The sequence below is a fragment of the Heterodontus francisci genome, chromosome 32 (genome assembly GCF_036365525.1).
Source record: "Heterodontus francisci isolate sHetFra1 chromosome 32, sHetFra1.hap1, whole genome shotgun sequence".
In the NCBI taxonomy this organism is placed as follows: Eukaryota; Metazoa; Chordata; class Chondrichthyes; order Heterodontiformes; family Heterodontidae; genus Heterodontus; species Heterodontus francisci.
Window position 1 is genome coordinate 28,317,955 of NC_090402.1, and position 25,681 is coordinate 28,343,635.

General features: G+C 41.9%; 1 protein-coding gene across 1 annotated transcript; it reads left to right on the plus strand.

The window, feature by feature from the left end:
- The first annotated feature begins 152 nt into the window (after window positions 1–152).
- morn5 (MORN repeat containing 5) lies at window positions 153–25,681 on the plus strand. The gene is made up of 5 exons (XM_068011885.1): window positions 153–256; window positions 8,644–8,791; window positions 9,038–9,146; window positions 9,669–9,800; window positions 24,378–25,681. Exons 1-5 carry the CDS (start codon window positions 210–212, stop codon window positions 24,485–24,487), a joined length of 546 nt encoding a protein of 181 aa, XP_067867986.1. The 5' UTR covers window positions 153–209; the 3' UTR covers window positions 24,488–25,681.

Sequence of the window (25,681 nt, forward strand, 5' to 3'; positions counted from 1 at the left end):
TTTAAGTTCACCTTCAGCTTTCATCTTATTTATTTATATATATATTTAAAATTTTGATTGTTCCGCTGTGCGTAAATAATTTGTGAGTTTCTGTTTCTCATTTTCTTTTTTCTCATTGAGAAGGGGTGATCAGGTCAAAGGGCGTTGCCTTGGTGACAGTGTTGTCGCTGAAGCCGGTTCAGCGGGCTTTGGTGTGAAAGCGGGCAGCCATGCAGTACACAGGTAGCAGCTACATCGGGGATTACCACAATGGCAGGTATGGAAGGAACGGCCCCAGCGTGACCTGACTGAAATGTCAGCTTATTTATGACCAAGGAGACGCACTGGAAGGAGGGGCCGCGGGTCCTCACACTGGCTTCACCAGGGAGGCTGCTACTTCAACAGAAATCTCTAATTACAGCGCAGGCCGACAACATCCGAACACAGACTAACGTTTCAGCTGGAAAACGAAAACGTTCACATGTCAGATGTTGACTGACTTCCTGTGTACTTCCAGAGTTTTCAGGTGTCAGCCGTGGCTCAGTTGGTAGCACTCGCCTGAGTCAGAAGGTTGTAGGTTCAAGCTCCACTGCAGAGACTTGAACACACACATACGAAAAAAAGAGGTTAAACTGAAGCCCTGTCAAAATAATTGCATGGCACTATTTCTTTGAAGCAGTGCAGGGGAGTTACCCCCGGCGTCTTGGCCAATCATTTATCCCTCAATGTTCACCACAGAAGCTAATTATCTACTGATTATCAGTTTAAAGGAACTTTTTGTGTGCAAATTGGCTGCTGCATTTCCAATAGTTTTATAGTTCCTATTTTTTTTTAAGTACTTCATTTGGGACATCCTGAGGTTGTGAAAGGTGCGATGTAAATGAAATGTTTTCTTTCTTTCAACATTTTCATTTTTTTCTGTTCAATTCCATCATCTATTAGGCTCTTTATATTCTTAACATTCATTTCAACTACAACATAATTCCCTTACTCCACACTTCTGTGAATTGTGCGACAGTGTTATTCTGCAATGATGACAGATACACTCTTACCATCTTCAAATAAACAACATAATATTTTATTTTATTTTATTTAGAGATACAGCACTGAAACAGGCCCTTCGGCCCACCGAGTCCATGCCGACCAACAACCACCCATTTATACTAACCCTATAGTAATCCCATATTCCCTAGCATCTACCTACACTAAGGTAAATTGGCCGTTGTAAATTACCCAATCACCCGCAAGTCTTTGGCTGTGGGAGGAAACCGGAGCACCTGGCGAAAACCCACGCGGTCACAGGGAGAACTTGCAAACTCCGCACAGACAGTACCCAGAATCGAACCCGGGTCCCTGGAGCTGTGAGGCTGCGGTGCTAACCACTGCAATTATGACAATTATTTTATCTGTAAGCACTGTTTTAATTTATTGGGACTATAGGACCTACTTAAAAATAGAAGGCACAGAATACTCTATAATTTGATCTTGGTGGTATTTGAACTTTTACAGTAAATCATTATTCTTTTATTCGCCCCCATTCACTAAAATAAGGGGAAAGAAAGGAAATTTACACAACTTAGCTTCAGATGAAAAAAGCCCTTTGGACCACTTGATCACATGCATCCGAATTCTCAACTCTACTGTTTTCTGATAGCTACATCTAGCGGTTTCTTAAATGATGCCTGTGTGTTGGCTTCAACGCCCTTTCTGGAAAACTGTTCCAGGTGTTGATCGCCCGCTGCTTAATTCCTGTCCCAAACTTGTCACTCAGAACTCAGACACTGTGGCATCTTGCCCTGCTGCTTGATATTTCTGCAAATATTCTTTCTGAGTTACTTTCTCTATGCTGTTAATTATCATATACACTTCTGTTACAAAGCACTTACAGTGCAGTAACAGGCCATTTGGCTCAAGGCCATGCTAGTGTCATTTTTTTCTTTTTTCTGACCATGCTACTGTCATGCTCCACGTGACCTTCCTTCCACCCTTGCTCTAACCTACTACCAACATATCCTTCTATCCATTTCTCCCTCAGGTGCTTATCTAGCCTCCCCTTGAATGCATTTATGATATTCACCTCAGCTATTCTCTGTGGTAGCAATTCCCACATTCTAACCTCTCTCTGGGTAAAGAAGTTTGTCTGAATTGCCTATTGATTTATCAGTGACTATAAGCTTCTATGATATCCTGTGAGATATCCCTTTTCAAGGTTGCAAAGTCCTAGTTTATGAAATTGTTTTATTAGCTCTTCCCTTGGACACTGAGGATCAACTTTACTGCTCCTCTCTACATAGTCTCCAGAGACTGAATCCCCACCTTACATTGCAGAGACCAGAACTCTATGCAGTATTCCAGTTGCAGCTTGACCAGAGCTCCTAATATAATTTTGGAAATTTTAACTCATCAATTTGTCATTACCCAGCATCGTGGTTCCTCTATTTATTGTTCCTTGCACTATTTAGACATTATGAGCAACAACTTAGTCTTTTTCCTTCTTGACAAGTGCTAACCCATCAATTTCTTGCCTATCTGAGAAGAAAATTAATCAGTTTACATTCCTTTGGCATAACAAATGAATCTTTGAATGTTAGTGACTGTGCTTGTGTTCCCAGCGCTCCACCCTTGCTCTGTCCTGTTCTTCATTAGTATATTCCCCACAATTACAAGTGCAAAGTGCATGTCATACAGCCCATCTTATGTTTTTGATTGGATTAAGTATTTTTTTTTAAAAACACAAATGAAATCAAATCCCTGTTAAATGAATGATGCTGGGATGAAAGTCTTTCTTCTTCTTTGGCTTCCTTGTCTCGAGAGACAATGGATAAGCACCTGGAGGTGGTCAGTGGTTTGTGAAGCAGCGCCTGGAGTGGCTATAAAGGCTAATTCTAGAGTGACAGACTCTTCCACAGGTGCTGCAGATAAAATTGGTTGTCGGGGCTGTTACACAGTTGGCTCTCCCCTTGCACTTCTGTCTTTTTTCCTGCCAACTGCTAAGTTTCTTTGACTCGCCGCACTTTAGCCCCGCCTTTATGGCTGTCTGCCAGCTCTGGCGATCACTGGCAACTGACTCCCACGACTTGTGATCAATGTCACAAGACTTCATGTCACGTTTGCAGACGTCTTTAAAGCGGAGACATGGACGGCCGGTGGGTCTGATACCAGTGACGAGCTCGCTGTACAATGTGTCCTTGGGGATCCAACCATCTTCCATGTGGCTCACATGGCCAAGCCATCTCAAGCGCCGTTGGCTCAGTAGGGTGTATCTGCTGGGGATACTGGCCACCTCGAGGACTTCTGTGTTGGAGATACGGTCCTGCCACCTGATGCCAAGGACTCTCCGGAGGCAGCAAAGATGGAATGAACTGAGACGTCGCTCTTGGCTGACATACGTTGTCCAGGCCTTGCTGCCATAGAGCAAGGTACTGAGGACACAGGCTTGATACACTCGGACCTTTGTGTTCCGTGTCAGTGCGCCATTTCCCACACTCTCTTGGCCAGTCTGGACATAGCAGAGGAAGACTTTCCCATGCGCTTGTTGATTTCTGCATCGAGAGACCAGGTTACTGGTGATAGTTGAGCCTAGGTGGACTCTTGAACCACTTCCAGAGCGTGGTCACCGATATTGATGGATGGAGCATTTAGTTTATGTTTATGTTTAGAGATACAGCACTGAAACAGGCCCTTTGGCCCACCGAGTCTGTGCCGACCATCAACCACCCATTTATACTAATCCTACACTAATCCCATATTCCTACCACATCCCCACCTGTCCCTATATTTCCCTACCACCTACCTCTACTAGGGGCAATTTACAATGGCCAATTTACCTATCAACCTGCAAGTCTTTGGCATGTAGAAGGAAACCGGAGCACCCGGAGGAAACCCACGCAGACACAGGGAGAACTTGCAAGTTCCACACAGGCAGTACCCAGAATTGAACCCGGGTCGCTGGAGCTGTGAGGCTGCGGTGCTAACCACTGCGCCACCGTGTCCCACGATCATTTTCTTGAGGCTGATGGTTAGGCCAAATTCATTGCAGGCAGCCGCAATCCTGTCGATGAGTCTCTGCAGACACTCTTCAGTGTTGGATGTTAATGCAGCATCGTCAGCAAAGAGGATTTCCCTGATGAGAAGTTTCCTTACTTTGGTCTTCGCTCTTAGACGGGCAAGGTTGAACAGCCTGCCACCTGATCTTGTGTGGAGGAAAATTCCTTCTTCTGAAGACTTGAACACATGTGAGAGCAGCAGGGAGAAGAAGATCCCAAACAGTGTAGGTGCGAGAACACAGTAAGTAGGCAAATTACCAATGAAGAATCAGCAGAAATCAACCAGCAAATAATTTGCAAAAAGGGAAAGGGAATGAATTAAATCATTCAAAATATTGTTTTGGAAATGCTTTCTGTCACTATCTTGCTTTGTCAAAGTTTCCTGTCATTGTAAACACATAAAACTTAATCACCCAAACATCTTTAAGCTTACTCAGTAAGTCATCCGTGCATCGTTGGAAATCCACCCAATAGGTGCTACCCTCATGAGGTTGGAGCTAGATTTTTACTCCTTTCAAACAGCTTGCTTTGTTTGATATTTATCTGGATTCCATGCCTGTAGGGCTGTTCAAGCCTTTGCACATTCGCAACCACAGTGCACAGCAGAAGGCTAGTCCTACTGTGTATAATTCCATTTTATGTGATTAAAATGTTAAATAGAGTGTCCATGCTTAACATATTTGTCGGACATTCCTCCATCCACTCGTTTAAAATAAATGACCTAAAGGTTAATGCCTCTATCATAGGAGTGAAAAGTTCCAGCAACATTCAAGAAGCTCAACACCATCCAGGACAAAGCAGTATGCTTGATCGGCACCCCATCCACCATCTTAAACATTCACTCCTTCCACCACCAGCGCACAGTGGCAGCAATGTGTACCATCTACAAGATGCACCGCACAAGTCGCCAAACCTCCTTCGACAGCACCTTCCAAACCCGTGACCACCACCATATAGCAGGACACATGCCGCAGACACGTGGGAACACCACAACCTGCAAGTTCTCCTCTAAGTCACACACCATCCTAACTTGGAACTATATCGCCGTTCCTTCACAGTCAAAGAACAAAGAACAGTACAGCACAGGAACAGGCCATTCGGCCCTCCAAGCCTGCGCCGATCTTGATGCCCGTCTAAACTAAAACCTTCTGCACTTCCGGGGACCGTATCCCTCTATTCCCATCCTATTCATGTATTTGTCAAGATACCTCTTAAACGTCGCTATCGTACCTGCTTCCACCACCTCCCCTGGCAGCAAATTCCAGGCACTCACCACCCTCTGTGTAAAAAAACTTGCCTCGCACATCCCCTCTAAACTTTGCCCCTCACACCTTAAACCTATATCCCCTAGTAACTGATTCTTCCACCCTGGGAAAAAGCTTCTGACTATCACTCTGTCCTTCTTCTTTGGCCTCCTTGTTTCGAGAGACAATGGGTAAGCGCCTGGAGATGGTCACTCTGTCCATGCCACTCATAACTTTGTAAACCTCTATTATGTCGCCCCTCCACCTCCGTCGTTCCAGTGAAAACAATCCGAGTTTATCCAACCTCTCCTCATAGCTAATGCCCTCCAGACCAGGCAATATCCTGGTAAACCTCTTCTATACCCTCTCCAAAGCCTCCACGTCCTTCTGGTAATGTGGCGACTAGAATTGCACGCAATATTCTAAGTGTGGCCTAACTAAGGTTCTGTACAGCTGCAGCATGACTTGCCAATTTTTATACTCTATGCGCCGACTGATGAAGGCAAGCATGCCGTATGCCTTCTTGACTACCTTATCCACCTGCGTTGCCACTTTCAGTGACCTGTGGACCTGTACACCCAGATCTCTCTGCCTGTCAATATTCCTAAGGGTTCTGCCATTTACTGTATACTTCCCACCTGCATTAGACCTTCCAAAATGCATTACCTCACATTTGTCCGGATTAAACTCCATCTGCCATTTCTGCGCCCAAGTCTCCAACCGATCTATATCCTGCTGTATCCTCTGACAATCTTCATCACTATCCGCAACTCCACCAACCTTTGTGTCGTCCACAAACTTACTAATCAGACCAGCTACATTTTCCTCCAAATCATTTATATATACTACAAACAGCAAAGGTCCCAGCACTGATCCCTGTGGAACACCATTAGTCACAACCCTCCATTCAGAAAAGCACCCTTCCACTGCTACCCTCTGTCTTCTATGACCGAGCCAGTTCTGTATCCATCTTGCCAGCTCACCTCTGATCCCGTGTGACTTCACCTTTTGTACCAGTCTGCCATGAGGGACCTTGTCAAAGGCTTTACTGAAGTCCATATAGACAACATCCACTGCCCTTCCTTCATCAATCATCTTCGTCACTTCCTCAAAAAACTCAATCAAGTTAGTGAGACACGACCGCCCCTTCACAAAACCATGCTGCCTCTCGCTAATAAGTTCATTTGTTTCCAAATGGGAGTAAATCCTGTCCCGAAGAATCCTCTCTAATAATTTCCTTACTACTGACGTAAGGCTCACCGGCCTATAATTTCCTGGATTATCCTTGCTACCCTTCTTAAACAAAGGAACAACATTGGCTATTCTCCAGTCGCTGTGTCAAAATCCTGCATCTCCCTTCCGAACAGTTCTGTGGGTGTGCCTACACCACATGGGCTTCAGCAATTCAAGAAGGCAGCTCACCACTACCTTCTCGAGGGGAGTTAGGGATGGGCAATAAATACTGGCCTGGCCAACGACACTCACATCCCATGATTGAATAAAAAAAGTTGAATGTCATGTGAATGCATTGTGTTGATGTGCAAATAACCCCAACAGTAATCTCCAGACTAATATTTTCTAAACTTGTAGAATGAATGTATTATATGTTCATACTGCTGTTAAAATGTTGGCCGCAAATCAATGCTGTGCAAAGATTGATTGTACTTAAATATAAATGGCTACACAGAATATTCACAAACCACTGACCACCTCCAGGCGCGTATCCATTGTCTCTCGAGATAAGGAGGCCCAAAAGAAAAGAAAAGAAAGAAACACAGAATATATATGACTGCAATCTCTTAAAATATAATTTAAAAAAAGAATCAGAATGAGTTGTCTTGAAGTACTGTTTTCACAACATAACTGAGCTGTTGCTCAATCCCACTGCATCTTGATTATATAGGCATTAACACAAAGCTGAGAGTGAATTCAAGCATGTAGCATTTTAGGAGGTTCTGATGGAATGATACACCAAAAAAAAGTATACAGTCACTTGGAGTATGTTACAGTCCTGAACATGTCTCCAGCTTTTTTCAATATTTTCTTCACATTTTCTAATTAATTCTTACTGTTTAAGTTCATATCATGTGTACTGACGATAATATCGTTCGAGGTCACGCTAAATAATAAAATGATTGATGCAGTAGCAATTTTCTGCCACTAGGAGCCTGAAATTCCTCTTGTAATGCAAACCAGGAGAATGCCTGTTTTTGTCCCTGGTTAATGACTCGCGAAGTTGCAATGCGTGGAGCCTTGAAGGGTGATTTCTGGGAGTGCAATTTTGTTGGCAGGTTGTTAATTACCAAGAAAAACAGATGTGCTTTTGTTTTTTCGTAAAGGAGGAATTTCATCATCTAGATGACATTAGCGCTATTTTAAAATGCTGTAGAATAAATTATTTCTCAGTTACACCAGAGACATCTACTGATGAAAACTATCTCTACACCAACCTTTCGCCACTGTATAAAGTAAAGGACATTAACAAACCTAGTGATGTGCTAGTGAATCTTGCTTACAATCTTTTTCTTTTCTATGTTTATGAATGTGGCAAATATTGGTCACATGAAAAGACTATTTGAACTTGGGCTTTTTTGTTGTTTGATCTCAGCTCCACTTTCCTTGAGGCCTGGGGGAGCACTCGTGCTTCTGCTGACTCCACAAAAGAAAAAATAGAAAGCATAACTTAAATGGCCTCTTCTGAGTACAGCTCATCTGGTAGGAAGCCATGGCAACTTCCGAAGAAGGGTCACTGACCCGAAACGTTAACTCTGCTTCTCTTTCCACAGATGCTGCCAGACCTGCTGAGTGGTTCCAGCATTTCTTGTTTTTATTTCAGATTTCCAGCATCCGCAGTATTTTGCTTTTATTATGGCAACTTCCCTGCTCAGTGTAGTGGTCAGAGCCCAATGACATCATCAGACCCTGCTTTACACATTTAAAGAAAGACTTCATCAGCTTTACCACCTGTGGTTAAGATTGAAGACAGGGGAATCTAGACAGGGCTTCGACAAGTAAGTCAGCTGGATGATTTACCCATCCAGTATCCGAAGATGTATAGGGTTAAAAATCGACCTCATTCACTCAAAAAAAACTTTGTTATAATGCCAGTTCTATGCAAATGTCTGGAACCCTTTCAGAATCTGCATAAGATCACAACAGCAATAACTGAAAAAAAATGGCCAACCTATTTTACAGTAGTTTTATTGAGAAATAATTCAGTTTGAATGACGAGCAGCATCACATTGGAATGAAACTTATTCTGTCCCCACATTCATTGTTAGTGCTATTGTGAATAGCTGGCTAATAATGATAAAACTTCTCTTATATATGTTTTATGTTTCTTTCTTTACTTCTTGTTTTTTGTTTTCCCTCAGGATGGAGGGCTACGGGGCGTATACCCTCCCAACAGAAACAAGATATGAGGGAGGAATGAGAGATGGCATGTTTCATGGCCATGGAACCTTATACTTTCCAAATGGAAACAAATATGTAGGCAGCTGGGACAGTGGAGTCATGTTACAGGTCTGATTTGAATATTTTTGGACAGTACCAGAATTTTGTCATTTATTAGAAGTGGCAATCATTCAAATTGGTTACAATTATTTTAATGTTTGTTAATTGTAAAAATAACATCTTTTTGTGATAAGTAGTTTTACACACTTCCATCCTGATCAAAAATGTCTTCCAGGCAGTCTTTCTCTGATAAAGCTGTGCAGTGCTTCCAAACCTGTGGTTAACACTTGTTGAATGGCTACATTTGCCTTTTAGGGTAACTACATATTTGCCGATGGATTGGAATATGAAGAAGACTGGACGTACTGTGATAGCTATGACAGGCGCTTTTACACTGAGATATGTAACGGATTGAAACCAGCAGGTATGTTATAAGAGACCATCAATTGATGTATCATATTTCACAAAGCAAAGAGAAAATAATAAATATATCTCTACTAAAATATTACTATATAATAGTTTATTTTTGATATGTGACTGGAAATACTGGTATTCTATATTACATGATTTATAGCTTCTACCCTTTCAATAGCATCATACCATTTCTCTGCCATTTCATGCTCAGGATATCTATTAACCCAGAAGAAAAACATATTATGAAGAATAACAGCTGTATTTAAGGGTTAATTTAGCCTTGACATTTTTTTGAAAAAACACTCAAGCTCATAGATTCATTTACAGCACAGAAGGAGGCTATTCAGCCCATCAAGCCCATGCCGGCTCTCCACGGAGCAATCAGTCAGTTACACTCCCCTTTTGCTCTTATGCTTTGTGTCATAATTAAATTTAACTCCATTTGTGCTGAACTCACTGCCATCCTGTATGTAAGACATGTATATATAGTAGATGTTGTTGTAATCTGTTGATATTGCTGCACTTGGCTAAGGTCGTTCCCAGCTCACAAACTTGGATCCTCCAAGGACAATTCCAGAAGGACATTATGACTGTGGTGATGGCTTCTATGATCCAGTAACTAGAATAATCATTGATTACAAGAATGAATTTCTTCGTAATGCTGGTAAGTTTCTTAAACTCATCCTGTCTGCTCTGCAGATTTGAAATATGACTTGAATAATTTGTTCCTTTCCTTTACTAATAGTAGTGGTGATCTGCCCAAGGTCGGGTCCTCTGCTCATTTCTTCATGCTTCATGTTACTGCACTTTCCTCTTCAGTTGCTCATAAGAGCCTCCCATATTTAACTTCCATGAGAAATGAGCATTATGACTAGGGAAAAAGTACATGAGGTGGTTTCCTGTTGCCTTTCTCACTTTACTAATGCTCTGCGGAATTTAGAAATTATGTTTAATCTTTAATATTTGTTATGACTAAGGTGGAAGGAGTGCATTGTCTTTTCTAGTTTCACGCCTCCACATATATTTAAATGTTTACCCAGTTACCGATGTGGTCAATCATAGACACTGCACTTTAACCCAGAATAAAATGCACCAACCAGGTTTCTTTAATAAACAACAAAATTATCAGTTTATTATAAAACAAGACATAACCAGTAACAAAACAAAGCATTAACACAGAGAGTTAAATATGAAAGTTCCCTTTTACCATAGCCTCTCTCACTCTCGCTCACACTCACACACACACACCCACACACACACACACACACACGTTAACTGAAAAAAATAGAGATTTTCTCTTTAGAGCTCTGTTACAAAAAGAAGACAAAAAAAGAATACTTTGGCCAAATACTTGCTAATTCTTGAAGAAAAAAGAGAAGCTATGGAAAGGTGTCAGTTGTCTCTTTTTGGTTTGGCCTCCCAGATACACGTAGACGGCTATCGCTGAGATCTTTCTAGAACAGTTCTTTTCAGGTGACGTTGAAGATCAGTTTGCAGGCTTTCCAGGAGAAATTCAACAACAGGGGTTTCTGGCAGGCTTTTCAGGAGAAATGCAGCATCAATTTCTCTGCTTCTTACACTTGATTCTCAGGAAGTTCTCAAAGAGATGGAAGAGGGTGCTGATGATGACTGCTGTCTTGGCTGGTTTTCTCCAACTGCCTTCAAAACAGTTCACACCCTACTATACTGTCCAAAGTGAAACCAAAAACAGTATCTCAAGAGTCAATCCTCCTGACCCCTATAAATCTTGGCCTGTCATTTCTCTGTAAACATCTCCCCTAAGTCAAAAAGTCTCTGCTGGGTATTTATCTGAAGACAGGTGACTTCCAGTAAATGTTGTTTTCATAACAGACCTCTCAGTGTCCTTTCAATGACCCCAGTGAAAAAAAAATCCATGGAATCCTTTTCAGTTTTCCCAAATAAAACAATGTCCACAATTCTAAAATACATGAGTCCTCAAAAAAACTTAACAAAAAATATAGAAGCATCGTCATAACATATTTAATAACTCTGTTTCTGTCCCCACAGCTGCTGCCTGACCTGCTGAGTATTTTCAGCATTTTCTGTTTCTATTTCAGCTTTCCAGTATCCACAGTATTTTGTCTTTGTACTCATCTTTAATGTATTGTTTGACTTGCATCAATCAAATGATAACCCCCCATGCTTACTTCTCTGTTTCTTGTCACCTCATTAAAGCATAAACACCTGTGCATATCCCACGTTTTTGCGATAATAGTGAATTTTGCAGGAAGTGCCGCAACACTTAGCGTTTGGTGCTGTTTTGACTGTTTACTTGGAAATGATACTTCAGTATATTGAATAGTATTGAAGAATATCTAATTACATATCTGAATTAAAACAATTTCAAAGGCCAATGAATCATATTGCTTATGTGCAGAATTTAACAAATTCTGACTGCGAGTTCAGACAGATTTAACAATCTATGTGCTTTAAATATTAATTCTTTTTGGGATTAATAAGGTAAATGTTTTTCTCTCTGACATTTCTGTCATGTTCATATACAAAGTAGCTGTCAGTGTTTGACGTATCAGTCTGCTTCTGCCTGCACAAAAATGGATGACTTTGATTTTGTACATCAAACTGCCATGAGCTGAACCTCGGTTTATAAAAGTCAAACCCAGCACAAGGGGCGTTTTAAAAAAGCTGTATGCCAACAATCTTCCTTCAAGAAAAAACATTGAGACGCAGTTGGTATCCAATATGCAGAGGAACTGGGTTCCCTTGAGAGAGATAGTATGGGCCAGAAGGCCAGGGCTGTAGAGGAAGAGTAAATGAACAGCTGCAGGCGGGAGGAACCGAGGAAGAAGGCTGGGATAAAAGTGACAGACCTAGAGCTACTTCTGTGTAGACATTGCAGGAAGGAACAGGAAACACCAAGGCTTCTGGCCAGGACTTGAAGCTAGCAAAAGCAGATGGTAGGAAACATTCAGGAAGCTCTTTACTTGACTCCAAAGACCAGACAGGTTAGCAGAAAGTGCTGCTGTCTCTCTCTTAGCTCTGGGAGTGGCTTTAAAGGATGCACAGGTTACTTGGCCTTTAACCCACATGCATGAATGTTCTCTGTAGAGACTGGTGTTTTGCTCACTGATAAACAGGGTGTAAAACAGTCCCTCCTTTGGCAATCCTGTGTTTAATTTCTACTTGACAAGGAACAAGCAGAGTTTTCTCATATATGGCATCGCCATCAAAAATAGAACTCTTGTTGTTTTTTCATGTTTATTTCAAATGTAGGATACTAATTTAAGAATGTGACTACTTTCAAATGTGAAAATCTAAAGAATATTCCCAGATTGACAATTAAAAAAGCACATGTTCTGAGACAAACACATCAGCCCAGAATGTGCTGAAAAAAATAATGGCGTGTGAACGACGCATGCCATTATTAATATGGAAATTGGCCAGCATCTTGTGATGAAGAAGAGATACCCCATGAATTATGAATCCCTAAAAGTTGCTGGACGATTTGTGTGCTCATCTTTAACTTCACGAAACAGCACCTTGCTCTAACTTCCTCATGAGTTTCATGAAATCACTGCATTTGTATATTAAAAGTTGCCATGGAAGGTTAAGCCTACTAATTAATATTGCAAGTACCTTTTTAACAACATGATAATTGTTAATGCCTGCCAATCAACTTCTCTTGCCGAGAAAGTGAACAATTAGAAGTGTGGAGTCTCATTCCTTCGGGTAGTGAATTGCCATAGGGAGATTTATGGCCTTTTTCCTTTTCCTTTTTATCTCTTCTGCTCTCTCTCTCTCACTTAATCCAATTTTTCTTTCTCTTTCTTTTCTTCTTCTTGCTACAATTGTACAGGATTTTGGTGAGACCGCATCGGGAGTACTGTGTGTAGTTTTGGTCTCCACATTTAAGAAAGGATATACTTGCACTGGAGGCAGTACAGCGAAGGTTCACTAAATTGGTCCCTGGCATTAGGGGCTTGTCCTATGATGAATAAATTGGGCCTGTACTCCCTGGAGTTTTGGAGAATGAGAGGTGATCTCATTGAAACATACAAAATTCTGAAGAGGCTGGATAGGGTAGACACAGAGATTTTTTCCACGAGTTGGGGAATTTAAAACACGGGGGCACAGTCTCAGGATAAGAGGCCGATCATTTAGGACTGATGAGGAGAAATTACTTCACTCAAAGGGTTGTGAATCTTTGGAATTATCTAGCCTAGAGGGTTGTGGATGCTCCATCGTTGAATACATTTAAGGTTGGGATAGACAGATTTTTGCTCTCTCAGGGAATCAAGGGATATGATGAGCGTGTGGGAAAGTGGAGTTGAAGCCTAAGATCAGCCATGATTTCGATGGGTCATATGGTGTACTCCTGCGCCTGTTTCTTGTGTTCTTTTCTGAGTCTGATTTGACATTAATTCTCCCACTCTAATTCACTGTTCTTCTCAAACCTTCCCTGTTTATTTCTCAATCCTTAAACCCCATTGGTTAAGGAGATACAAAGAACAAAGAAAATTACAGCACAGGAACAGGCCCTTCGGCCCTCCAAGCCTACGCCGATCCAAATCCTCTATCTAAACCTGTCGCCTATTTTCTAAGGGTCTGTATCTCTTTACTTCCTGCCCATTCATGTATCTGTCTAGATACATCTTAAAAGACGCTATCGTGCCCGCGTCTACCACCTCCGCTGGCAAAGCGTTCCATGCACCCACCACCCTCTGCGTAAAGAAATTTCCACGCATATCCCCCCTCAACTTTTCCCCTTTCACTTTGAACTCGTGTCCCCTTGTAATTGAATCCCCCACTCTGGGAAAAAGCTTCTTGCTATCCACTCTGTCTATACCTCTCATGATTTTGTACACCTCAATCAGGTCCCCCCTCAACCTCCGTCTTTCTAATGAAAATAATCCTAATCTACTCAACCTCTCTTCATAGCTAGCGCCCTCCATACCAGGCAACATCCTGGTGAATCTCCTCTGCACCCTCTCCAAAGCATCCACATCCTTTTGGTAATGTGGCGACCAGAACTGCACGCAGTATTCCAAATGTGGCCGGACCAAAGTCCTATACAACTGTAACATGACCTGCCAACTCTTGTACTCAATACCCCGTCCGATGAAGGAAAGCATGCCGTATGCCTTCTTGACCACTCTATTGACCTGCGTTGCCACCTTCAGGGAACAATGGACCTGAACACCCAAATCTCTCTGTACATCAATTTTCCCCAGGACTTTTCCATTTACTGTATAGTTCACTCTTGAATTGGATCTTCCAAAATGCATCACCTCGCATTTGCCCTGATTGAACTCCATCTGCCATTTCTCTGCCCAACTCTCCAGTCTATCTATATTCTGTTGTATTCTCTGACAGTCCCCTTCAGTATCTGCTACTCCACCAATCTTAGTGTCGTCTGCAAACTTGCTAATCAGACCACCTATACTTTCCTCCAAATCATTTATGTATATCACAAACAACAGTGGTCCCAGCACGGATCCCTGTGGAACACCACTGGTCACACGTCTCCATTTTTAGAAACTCCCTTCCACTGCTACTCTCTGTCTCCTGTTGCCCAGCCAGTTCTTTATCCATCTAGCTAGTACACCTTGGACCCCATGCGCCTTCACTTTCTCCATCAGCCTACCATGGGGAACCTTATCAAACGCCTTACTGAAGTCCATGTATATGACATCTACAGCCCTTCCCTCATCAATACACTGTCGATTCTATATTTCACCAAAGTCCAAGATGCCCTGTTACCCTCACCACATTGTTAACAGCTTGTACTTCCAGCAGGTTTGTGGACAAATCTGAAGTGTGCCAGAACAAGTCTAACTAACAGGGCACACTGTGAGATGCTCCACTCCAGCAAATTCTGGGCCATTGTACACAAAGCAACTCACAGTAGCTGTAAATTCTCATTAAAATGCTGAAAGTTCCTAAAAGTTGTACTTGGTAAATAGATAAATGTGCACAAAATAGTTATCCAGTATGCAGAGGCCTGAGTAATTTAGAAGAGTTTGTGTGTTCAGATGTTTCAAAGATAGTCCCAGATTTCTAGGAGTAAATAATACATTCATAAATGTTATTTGTGCCCATTCTCTTTTTTCCCACTTGATTTTCCCCCTCCATTGGTGCTGCACATTATACATCATCCCAGAGGGCAGATGATCTATGGTTGCTGTTGTTGCCATTGACAGGATGGCATTAACAAGCACAGTTCAGTTGGGATGGATTGCATTATGACAGCTTTCCACTTACTTCCCCCTTAAGCTCTCTGTACAGTGTTCAGTCTCACCAAGGGCTGACAAACATCAGTGGTCAAAAATGGGAAAATTCAGAGCATTTAACCATGGAACTTCATTTTATAGTCTGAAATAAATTGCTTATATTACCAGACCTCCCTGACACCATGCTTTATTTTTTGTTGCAGAAAAGATAAAGTTTTGTAAAGGACTTGTTTTGATCTTTATTATTGTAAGGTACTTTAAGAACGGTTACTTTTTGCACCATCCAAGAGGGATACCGGTTTTTCTCTAAATTAACCAAGTGTTATAGAGTCATAGAATTATATAGCACAGAAACAGGCTCTTCAGCCCATCGTGTCTGTGCAGGCCATCAAGCACCTAACTATTCTAGTCCCATTTTCCAGCACTTGGCCCGTAGCCTTGTATGCTATGGTGTTTCAAGTGCTCATCTAAATACTTCTTAAATGTTGTGAGGGTTCCTGCCTCTACCACCTCTTCGGGCAGTGCGTTCCAGATTTCAACCACCCTCTGGGTGAAATTTTTTTTCCTCAAATTCCCTCTAAACCTCCTGCCCCTTACCTTAAGTCGATGCCCCCTGGTTATTGACCCCTCCGCTAAGGGAAAAAGTCTCTTCCTATCTAACCTATCAATGCCCCTCATAATTTTGTATACCTCAATCATGTCCCCCCTCATCCTTCTCTGTTCTAAGGAAAACAACCCTAGCCTTTTCAGTCTCTCTTCATAGCTGAAATGCTCCAGCCCAGGCAACATCCTGGTGAATCTCCTCTGCACCCTCTCCAGTGCAATCACATCCTTCCTATAGTGGGGTGCCCAGAACTGTACACAGTACTCCAGCTGTAGCCTAACTAGCTTTTTATACAGCTCATTCATAACCTCCCTGCTCTTATATTCTATTCCTCGGCTAATAAAGGCAAGTATCCCATATGCCTTCCTAACCACCTTATCTACCTGTGCTGCTGCCTTCAGTGATCTATGGACTGGTACACCAAGGTCCCTCTGACCTTCTGTACTTCCTAGGGTCCTACCATCCATTGTATATTCCCTTGCCTTGTTAGTCCTCCCAAAATGCATCACCTCACACTTCTCAGGATCAAATTCCATTTGCCACAGCTCCGCCCATCTTACCAGCCCACCTATATCATCCTGTATTCTAAGGCTTTCCTCCTCACTGTTTACGACACCACCAATTTTCGTGTCGTCTGCGAACTTACTTATACCTCCTATATTCATGTCTAAATCATTAATGTACACTACAAACAGCAAGGGCCCTAGCACCGATCTCTGTGGTCACAGGCTTCCACTTGCAAAAACAACCCTCAACCATTACCCTCTGTTTCCTGCCACCAAGCCAATTTTGGATCCAATTTACCAAATTGCCCTGGATCCCATGGGCTCTTACCTTCTTAACCAATCTCCCATGCGGGACCTTATCAAAAGCCTTACTGAAGTCCATGTAGACTACATCAACTGCATTACCCTCATCTACACATCTAGTCACCTCCTCGGAAAATTCAATCAAGTTAGTTAGACACAATATCCCTCTGACAAAGCCATGCTGACTATCCCTGATTATTCCCTGCCTCTCCAAGTGGAGATTAATCCTGTCCCTTAGAATTTTTTCCAATAGTTTCCCAACCACTGATGTTAGACTCACTGTCCTGTAATTACCTGGTCTATCCCTGCTACCCTTATTGAATAATGGTACCACATTTGCTGTCCTCCAGTCCTCTGGCACCTCTCCCGTGGCCAGAGAGGATTTGAAAATTTGTGTCAGAGCCCCTGCTATCACCTCCCTTGCCTCACATAACAGCCTGGGATACATCTCATCTGGGCCTGGGGATTTATCCACTTTTAAGCCCAATAAAGCATCTAATACTTCCTTTCAATGTTAATATGTTCAAGTATATCGCAATCCCCCTCCTTGATCTCTACACCTACATCGTCGTTCTCCACAGTGAAAACAGATGAAAAGTAATCATTTAAAACCTCACCTATGTCCTCTGGCTCCACACACAGATTGCCATTTTGGTCCCTAATGGGCCCTACTCTTTCCCTGGTTATCCTCTTGCCCTTAATATACTTATAAAAAGCCTTAGGATTTTCCTTTATATTGACCGCCAGTGTTTTTTCATGCCCCCTCTTCGCTCTCCTAATTACTTTTTTAAGTACCCCCCCTACACTTTCTATACTCCTCTGATGCCTCCGCTGTTTTCAGTGCTCTGAATCTGCCATAAGCCTCCTTTTTTTTCTGATCCAATCCTCTCTATCCCTTGACATCCAGGGTTCCCTGGACTTGATGGTCCTATCCTTGACCTTAATGGGAACATGTTGGCCCTGAACTCTCACAATTTCCTCTTTGAATGCCTCCCACTGGCCTGATGTAGACCTTCCTACAAGTAGCTGCTCCCAGTCCACTTTGGCCAGATCCTGTTTTATCAAATTGAAATCGGCCTTCCTCCAATTCAGTACCTTTATTTCTGGCCCGTCTTTGTCCTTTTCTATAACTACCTTAAATCTTACAGAGTCATGGTCACTATCCCCGAAATGCTCCCCCACTGATACTTCTACCACTTGTCCAGCTTCATTCCTTAGGATTAGGTGCAGTACTGCCCCTTCACTTACATATGGCGCTGCCTGACTTGGGTATTTCTTAGTGTCAATTACACTGATAATCCCACAATAATTGGAAGTGGTATCTGAGAGCTGGATAAGCTATGTTATAACCTCTGAGCTGGTTTCATTTTTTTAATATCTCAGCTGGGTATAGCAGCTGTGAAAATGGTGGTTACCTCCTTTACATATGACCTCTATCTCTCACATAAATGCTGTGCACCTTCAATATGTTACATACCAAAGTAAGCTTTTACATGTTGTGTGCTATAACTTATGTCTGTTCAGCACATACTGTACATTTGGAAAACTGTCTATATTTCCTTTCAAAAGCTGTTGCTTTACCCTTTATACAACAAACAGATTGGGGCAAAAAGTGGTAGATATGTAGTTTTTTGCAAGCTTCTGTGTTCAGTCATTCTTTATTTATAAAGTTCCCTGTACTTATTTAAGGCATAAGGCATTGATAGATGATGTTACGGACATAGATGAGAGAGAACGGAAGCCCCAGTTCTCTTCCTTTTACTGTCCATAATCAATGTGGTTTTTGAAAAGGAAGATAGGTGTGTTTCTTAACCCCTGACGGTATGGCCAATTTGAATAACCAGCAGCACACATTTTGTCGGTTGAAATAAAGAGGATTATTTTTATTTACATGTTCACCCCAAAATTCTAATGCTACATCACTCACCACACACACACACACACACACACACACACACACACACACACACACACACACACACACACACACACACACACAAAGAAATAAAGCTGTTAAAGAGGATAGTGCACTTTTACAAATTACAAATGAAGGAATAGTTCATAAGTAATGTGATTTGGCTCGTCTTGAGGAAAAGGCATGTGTTGCGGGCCTACAAAGAAGGCGTTTTCACTCCTGAAGTGTAGTTAGCTGGATTCAATAGCCGGAGTGGTATATCGAAGGCATTGCATAATTCTGTCAAAGGGGTGGATTTTCAGCAGGTCAGCATGTCAGTTTTATTTTATTTTTTTTAATTATTTTTTAAATTTTATTTATTTATTTAGAGATACAGCACTGAAACAGGCCCTTCGCCCACTGAGTCTGTGCCGACCATCAACCACCCATTTATACTTCTTCTTCTTTGGCCTCCTTGTCTCAAGCTCGGAGACAGTGAGTCTATAGATATTGAGTTTTGGTAAGACCACAGACAATAGGAGGTGTGAATTCCATCAAGGATTTCATCTTGGTATGTCCATTCAAGGGAGGCAATCCACCCATGGTCATTCAATTAGGAACTTTCCGGAGACTTGAGCTACTTCTGCGTCTGGGCCGAAATTGGAAAAGACACCTGACCCTTGGCAGCCATCTTATGCCGCATTTTAATGTTCATTGTGGTTCATTTAAAAATAAAATTCAGCTGCAGAAGGTTCTATGCTGAATACAGTCCATGTTTAAAGTTATGAATAGGACATGCCTTTACTGGGCATGACAGATGGGGAGAATCAGAATGTGAAATAATGATCATTCCTAGCTGTTTTAAAATATCTGATGCTGGAATATATATGGTGCAATGGACAGCCAGCAGACTCCGCTGGTTGCCCAGTGACAAAGCATGTGCACACTGCTTGTCTCCTGAGTTGTGTTGTCACTTTTGCATCAATGTGAGCATGGTAATATAACAGCATGGCTAGAGATAACATCACAATGGGAATTATGCTGATATCTAATGTGTTATTCCACAGACCCTGGTTGGCAAGTAGTGGATTACCTACAGTATACTGTGCTGTAGATAGCAAGTTGCTTATTTACCTAAAATGTACCCAACCAAAATATCTGCAGTCTCCTGTTTTAGACCCTCCTGCAGAGCAAACCAATGTTTAATCTTCTGTGGAAAGAGAAGCAGAGTTAACGTTTCGGGTCAGTGACCCTTCCACAGATGCTGCCAGACCTGCTGAGTGATTCCAGCATTTCTTGTTTTTGTTTCAGATTTCCAGCATCCGCAGTATTTTGCTTTTATTTTGCTTTTATTTCAATGTTTAATCTTTTAGTGTTCATTTTTACTGCCTCACTGGCAATGAACTTTCATTGGGTTTGGCTTACATTGCCACAGCAATGTAAGAGGAAGGTGGAGGTATTTCCACATGATACTGTATGACATTGTAGGCTTCAGCACTGCCCTCATACAACAACTTGGATTTATCTAGTGCCTTTTAAGTAGTAAAACATGCCAAAGTGCTTCACAGGAGAGTTATCAAACAAACGTTTGACATTGAGCCACATAAGGTGATATTAGGACAGGTGACTAAAAGCTTGGTCAAAAAGGTACATTTTAAGGAGTGGCTTAAAGGAAGAGACAGAGGTAGAGAGGTTCAGGGAGGGAATTACAGAGTTTATGGCCTAGGTAGCTGAAGGAACAGCAATCAATATTGGATTAAAATCAGGAATGCACAAGACACCAGAATTGGAAGAGTGCTGAGATCTCTGAGGGTTGGAGGGCGGGAGGAGGTTACAGAGATAGGGAGAGTTGAGGTCATGGAGAGAATTGAAAACAAGGATGAGCATTTTAAAATCAAGGCGTTATCGGACCAGGAGCCAATGAAAGTCAGCGAGCACGGGACGTATTGCAAATTAGGATACAAGCAGCAGAGTTTTGCATGAGTGCAAGTTTGTGGAGGGTGAAAGATGAGAGGTCAGCCAGAGGTAACAAAGGCATGGATAAGAATTTCAGCTGCAGAAGATCGGAGTCAGGGGCAGAGACAGGTGACATTATGGAGGTGGAAGTAGGCGGGCTTGATGATGGAGCAGATATGGAATCAGAAGCTCATTTTAGGGTCAGAAAGGATCCCAGAGTTGTGAACGGTCTGGTTCCACTTCCACCAGTGACCAGGGAAATGAATGAAATCTGGCTGGGGACGAAGAAAAATGGTCTTGGTCTTCCCAATATTTGGCTGGAGGAAACTTCTGCACATCCAGTCAGTACTGGATGTTGGCCAAGCGGGGTACAAAAATCAGAGGCAGAGGAGGAGTTAGTGGATAGAGCTGGATATCATCAGTGTACTTGTGGAACCACCCATGCCATTGATCCTCTAGCCAGTGGAAAAGCCCCTGGAAAGGACAGCATTACCCCTGAAATAATCAAGAGTGCCAAGCCTGCTATACTCTCAGTACACCATGAATTGCTTTGCCTGTGCTGGGATGAGGGAGCAGTACCACGGGACATGCGCGATGCCAATATCATCACCCTCTATAAGAACAAGGGTGACCGCGGTGACTGCAATAACTACTGTGGAATCTCCTTGCTCAGCATAGTGGGGAAAGTCTTCGCTCGAGTCGTTTTAAACAGACTCCAGAAGCTGGCTGAGCGTGTCTACGCTGAGGCACAGTGCAGCTTTCAAGCAGAGAGATCCAACATTGACATGCTGTTCTCCCTTCACCAGCTACAGGAGAAATGCCATGAACAACAGATGCCCCTCTACATTGCTTTCAAAGATCTCACCAATGCCTTTGACCTCGTCAGCAGACGTGGTCTCTTCAGACAGCTAGCAAAGATCAGATGTCCGCCAAAGCTACTAAGTATCATCACCTCATTTCATGACAATATGAAAGGCACAATTCAGCATAGCGGTGCCTCATCAGATCCCTTTCCTATCCTGAGTGGTGTGAAACAGGGCTGTGTTCTCACACCTACACTGTTTGGGATCTTCTTTTCACTGCTGCTCTCACATGCGTTTAAGTCTTCAGAAGAAGGAATTTTCCTCCACACACGATCAGATGGCAGGTTGTTCAACCTTGCCTGTCTTAGAGCGAAGACCAAAGTACGGAAAGTCCTCATCAGGGAACTCCTCTTTGCTGACGATGCTGCATTAACATCCCACACAGAAGAGTGTCTGCAGAGACTCATCGACAGGATTGCGGCTGCCTGCAACGAATTTGGCCTAACCATCAGCCTCAAGAAAACGAACATCATGGGACAGGACGTCAGAAATGTTCCATCCATCAATATCAGTGACCATGCTCTGGAAGTGGTTTAAGAGTTCACCTGCCTAGGCTCAACAATCACCAGTAACCTGTCTCTCGATGCAGAAATCAACAAGCGCACGGGAAAGGCGACCGCTGCTATGTCCAGACTGGCCAAGAAATTGTGACTGACACGGACACAAAAGTCCGAGTGTTTCAAGCCTTTGTTTTCATTACCTTGCTCTACAGCAGCGAAGCCTGGACAACATATGTCAGCCAAGAGCGACGTCTCAACTCATTCCATCTCCGCTGCCTCCAGAGAATCCTTGGCATCAGGTGGCAGGACCGTATCTCCAACGCAGCAGTCCTCGAGGCGGCCAACATCCCCAGCATATACACCCACTGAGCCAGCGGCGCTTGAGATGGCTTGGCCATGTGAGCCGCATGGAAGATGGCAGGATCCCCAAGGACGCATTGTACAGCGAGCTCGTCACTGGTATCAGACGCACCGGCCGTCCATGTCTCCACTTTAAAGACGTCTGCAAATGCGACATGAAGTCCTGTGACATTGACCGCAAGTCGTGGGAGTCAGTTGCCAGTGATCGCCAGAGCTGGCGGACAGCCATAAAGGCAGGGCTAAAAAGTGGCGAGTCGAAGAGACTTAGCAGTTGGCAGGAAAAAAGACAGAAGTGCAAGGAGAGAGCTAACTGTGTAACAGCGACGACAAGCAATTTTATCTGCAGCACCTGTGGAAGAGTCTGTCACTCTGGAATTGGCCTTTATAGCCACTCCAAGCGCTGCTCCACAAACCACTGACCACCTCTAGGCACTTACCCATTGTCTCTCGAGACAAGGAGGCCAAAGAAGACATGTGGAACCAGGTATGTTTTTGGATGATACCAAGGGGCAGCACGTAGATGACAAATTGGAGTGGGCCCAGGATAGATCCTTGGGGATTCCAGATGTGATGGTGCTGGAGTGGGAATTCAGGCCTGCTAGCAAAAGCTGTGCTATAATATAAAATATAGCATTAGACATTGAAAGCACATATATTGCAGTAGGTACTAAAGGCTATGTTTTATCCTGTCGCTAATATTAATGAGAAAGTAAACACATGCATAAAGAGGGAACACCATTTTATACTTTTAACGACTTTATCACTAAAATTACTGGAGTGAGAAAGTTAACCCATGGGTCCTAATATTGTGATATAGTATAATAATGTTCTCTGCCACTTGTTAAATCATAAAATGACTTAAGCAGAATGATGCGTGGAAAAGTAAAAGCCTGTTTTTACACTAGTCCTGCTCTTTAACAGTGTTTTGGAAAAACTATACATTATGAAGAGTGTGCTTTATGATATAAATAAATTTTATGACAACATTTAAAGAGGAAATCATACATAATGATTATATTCAAAGTCTTATTATATCAGAGAATATATATTTTGATGTATTATTTACCAAATGTTTGAAAAATATATTAAAATATTGAATAACTTATTCCTTTGCAAATTTAAAATGGTAAGGCTGAGATCCTGCCAATGATCAAATCCCAGCCAAATAACAATTTCCAGTTGATTATAGAGTTGTGTAATGTTAAAAGGAGAAAATGTAGCTGCTGTCTCAAAGAGTAAATTATATAAAAGGTGAGAATATGCAGAGCAATTGTATTTAAGCTTTAATTACCATATGCAAACAATTGCAGTTAAGCTAAATGGTAATTATAGTTAGCTGGTAGCTGGTACGAATGAAACCACAAGGATTAATTGCGCTTTAAAAAGTGATAAAATGTGTTTCTTGAGTTTGACCCAGTGTCACAGGATGAGGGAGAATAAGAGAAAGTAGTTAGTTTCCATGCAGCTGGCAGGAATCAGCCTGGGCATCTGGGATTTAATTTGGTGGCCACACAGCCAGGTAGAGTGTGAAAAGGCTAGTCAAGTGGCTGTTAAGGCCATCGTCACCAATTATGAACAATCAGGGAAGGATTTAAGCCTTGTTCATGACAATAGCGCAGTTCATCTTGTTTCATGGGTTACCACTGAAGAGGTTGCAGCTGCACTGATTCAAATTAACCATAAAACCTACTGCAATTATCCTACAGGGTTCTGCTGAAGCTGAAATATGTTTATCATCTACTGTTATAAGACAGTATATGGCCACCCTGAGCTGAATGGTGTATCCAACAAAAAATGCAAGTTAGCAGATGTAATTGATGTAACAAGGAGGTGGTGGTCTGACATGATGCCCATCATAAGTCAAAAAATAACAAAGAGTGCATTATTGGAATCTTCCCTGATTGAACATGTAAAAAATACAAATGTTTGGGTCTGAAGGATTGAGTCCATTTAAATCTAATTGCAGCTTGCTGCATTCTGAACTTTACTGGCAAAGTTCCATTTTCATCTGACAAATTACAAGGAAATGTCTGTCTGTACTTTCAGATGATGATGAACATGAATGGATAGTCCGGACCTGTCGGAAGGGTTGGGATCAGATAACGGGATACAGGCCTGAACTGCACCAGCAACAATTACCCGGATACCCCTCATGATTGGGGCTGTGTGTTGTGGTACCTATGATAATGCCTTACTGTATCCTCATTCCTTTGGTGTTTTGCATTACCTAACAAAACGTACAAAATTTGTTGAATTTAAATGCTTCTCACACATCATCCTTTACTTTAAAAAAATAAACTCATTCACAAATTACCTTTCTAAAGTTATGATTAATTGCGTTGGAGAGTCTAAGGAAATACTAACTGCAATCTTTCCTCAATTCTTTATTTTCTGTACATATTTCATATAAGATACGATTCATAATTTTTTCAATTTCACATTTTTCTGTCCTGATAACTATACTGAACACAGTTTTAATCTGACACATGCTGATTAGTATACACCTAAAGAGTAAATTGAGCAGTATTTATACTGATGTGTACATGTGCTCTTGATATATGTTATGTAAACCAATTCTGATAAAGTTGAAGTTGAACTCCAATCTGATTAACCTAAAATAGTTTATCACTACATTACTAATAAACAGGATTACCAATTTAAGCCAAATGCAGTCCCCAACTGAATGCTATGCTCGGGACTTCCTATGAGATTCATGATTGTAGTTTTGGTTTGGAATATTGTTCTTAAATGCTGTGAATATTTTACGGGTTAAGGATAGCTGCTCAGTTTTATAGATATGACTATGAGGTGGAAATTTTGTTGTGCTTCTGTGGTCCAATGCACCTATATATTGTTTACTAGTAAAACAGAATGGTTGTGGAGGAATAAGAAAGATACTAATTACTTTGTAAAGTTGAAAGTTATAACCTTTATCTTAAAGAAGATATACATTTGCATCTTGCTACACTTGCTCAGCTAATTGAATTTTATTGTATTTGTCAATTTGAACTAATTAGCATAACACCTTTGGCAGGAGCTAATAATCTTTCAGGATTGTTTATTGGGATACACGAGCCTTTTCCAGTCTTATGTATCCCAACAAAAGGTTATCAAACTACTTGTCTAAGAAACATAATGACTCACATTACACCCTTTGTCAGTCCTGAATTTAGTAGAAGAGTGCAGCTGTGCTAAATTATTTAGATTATAAACCTGTTAGTGCTCCATGTCTGTCACAAAATTGGAAGGAGATTTGTATGTTGATTCTTAGGGCAGGAAGTTAATCCTAGTTCATCTCATTTTGGAAATAAAAGCAATAAATGGACATTGAAATGTTTCTAGTGTCAGTG

Excerpts from the sequence above, each read along its gene's own strand:
- morn5 (XM_068011885.1), top strand. The coding sequence starts at position 210 with ATGCAGTACACAGGTAGCAGCTACATCGGGGATTACCACAATGGCAG. Across the intron at positions 8,792-9,037 it reads ACAGTGGAGTCATGTTACAG|GGTAACTACATATTTGCCGA; the intron begins GTCTGATTTGAA and ends TTTGCCTTTTAG. Across the intron at positions 9,801-24,377 it reads TGAATTTCTTCGTAATGCTG|ATGATGATGAACATGAATGG; the intron begins GTAAGTTTCTTA and ends CTGTACTTTCAG.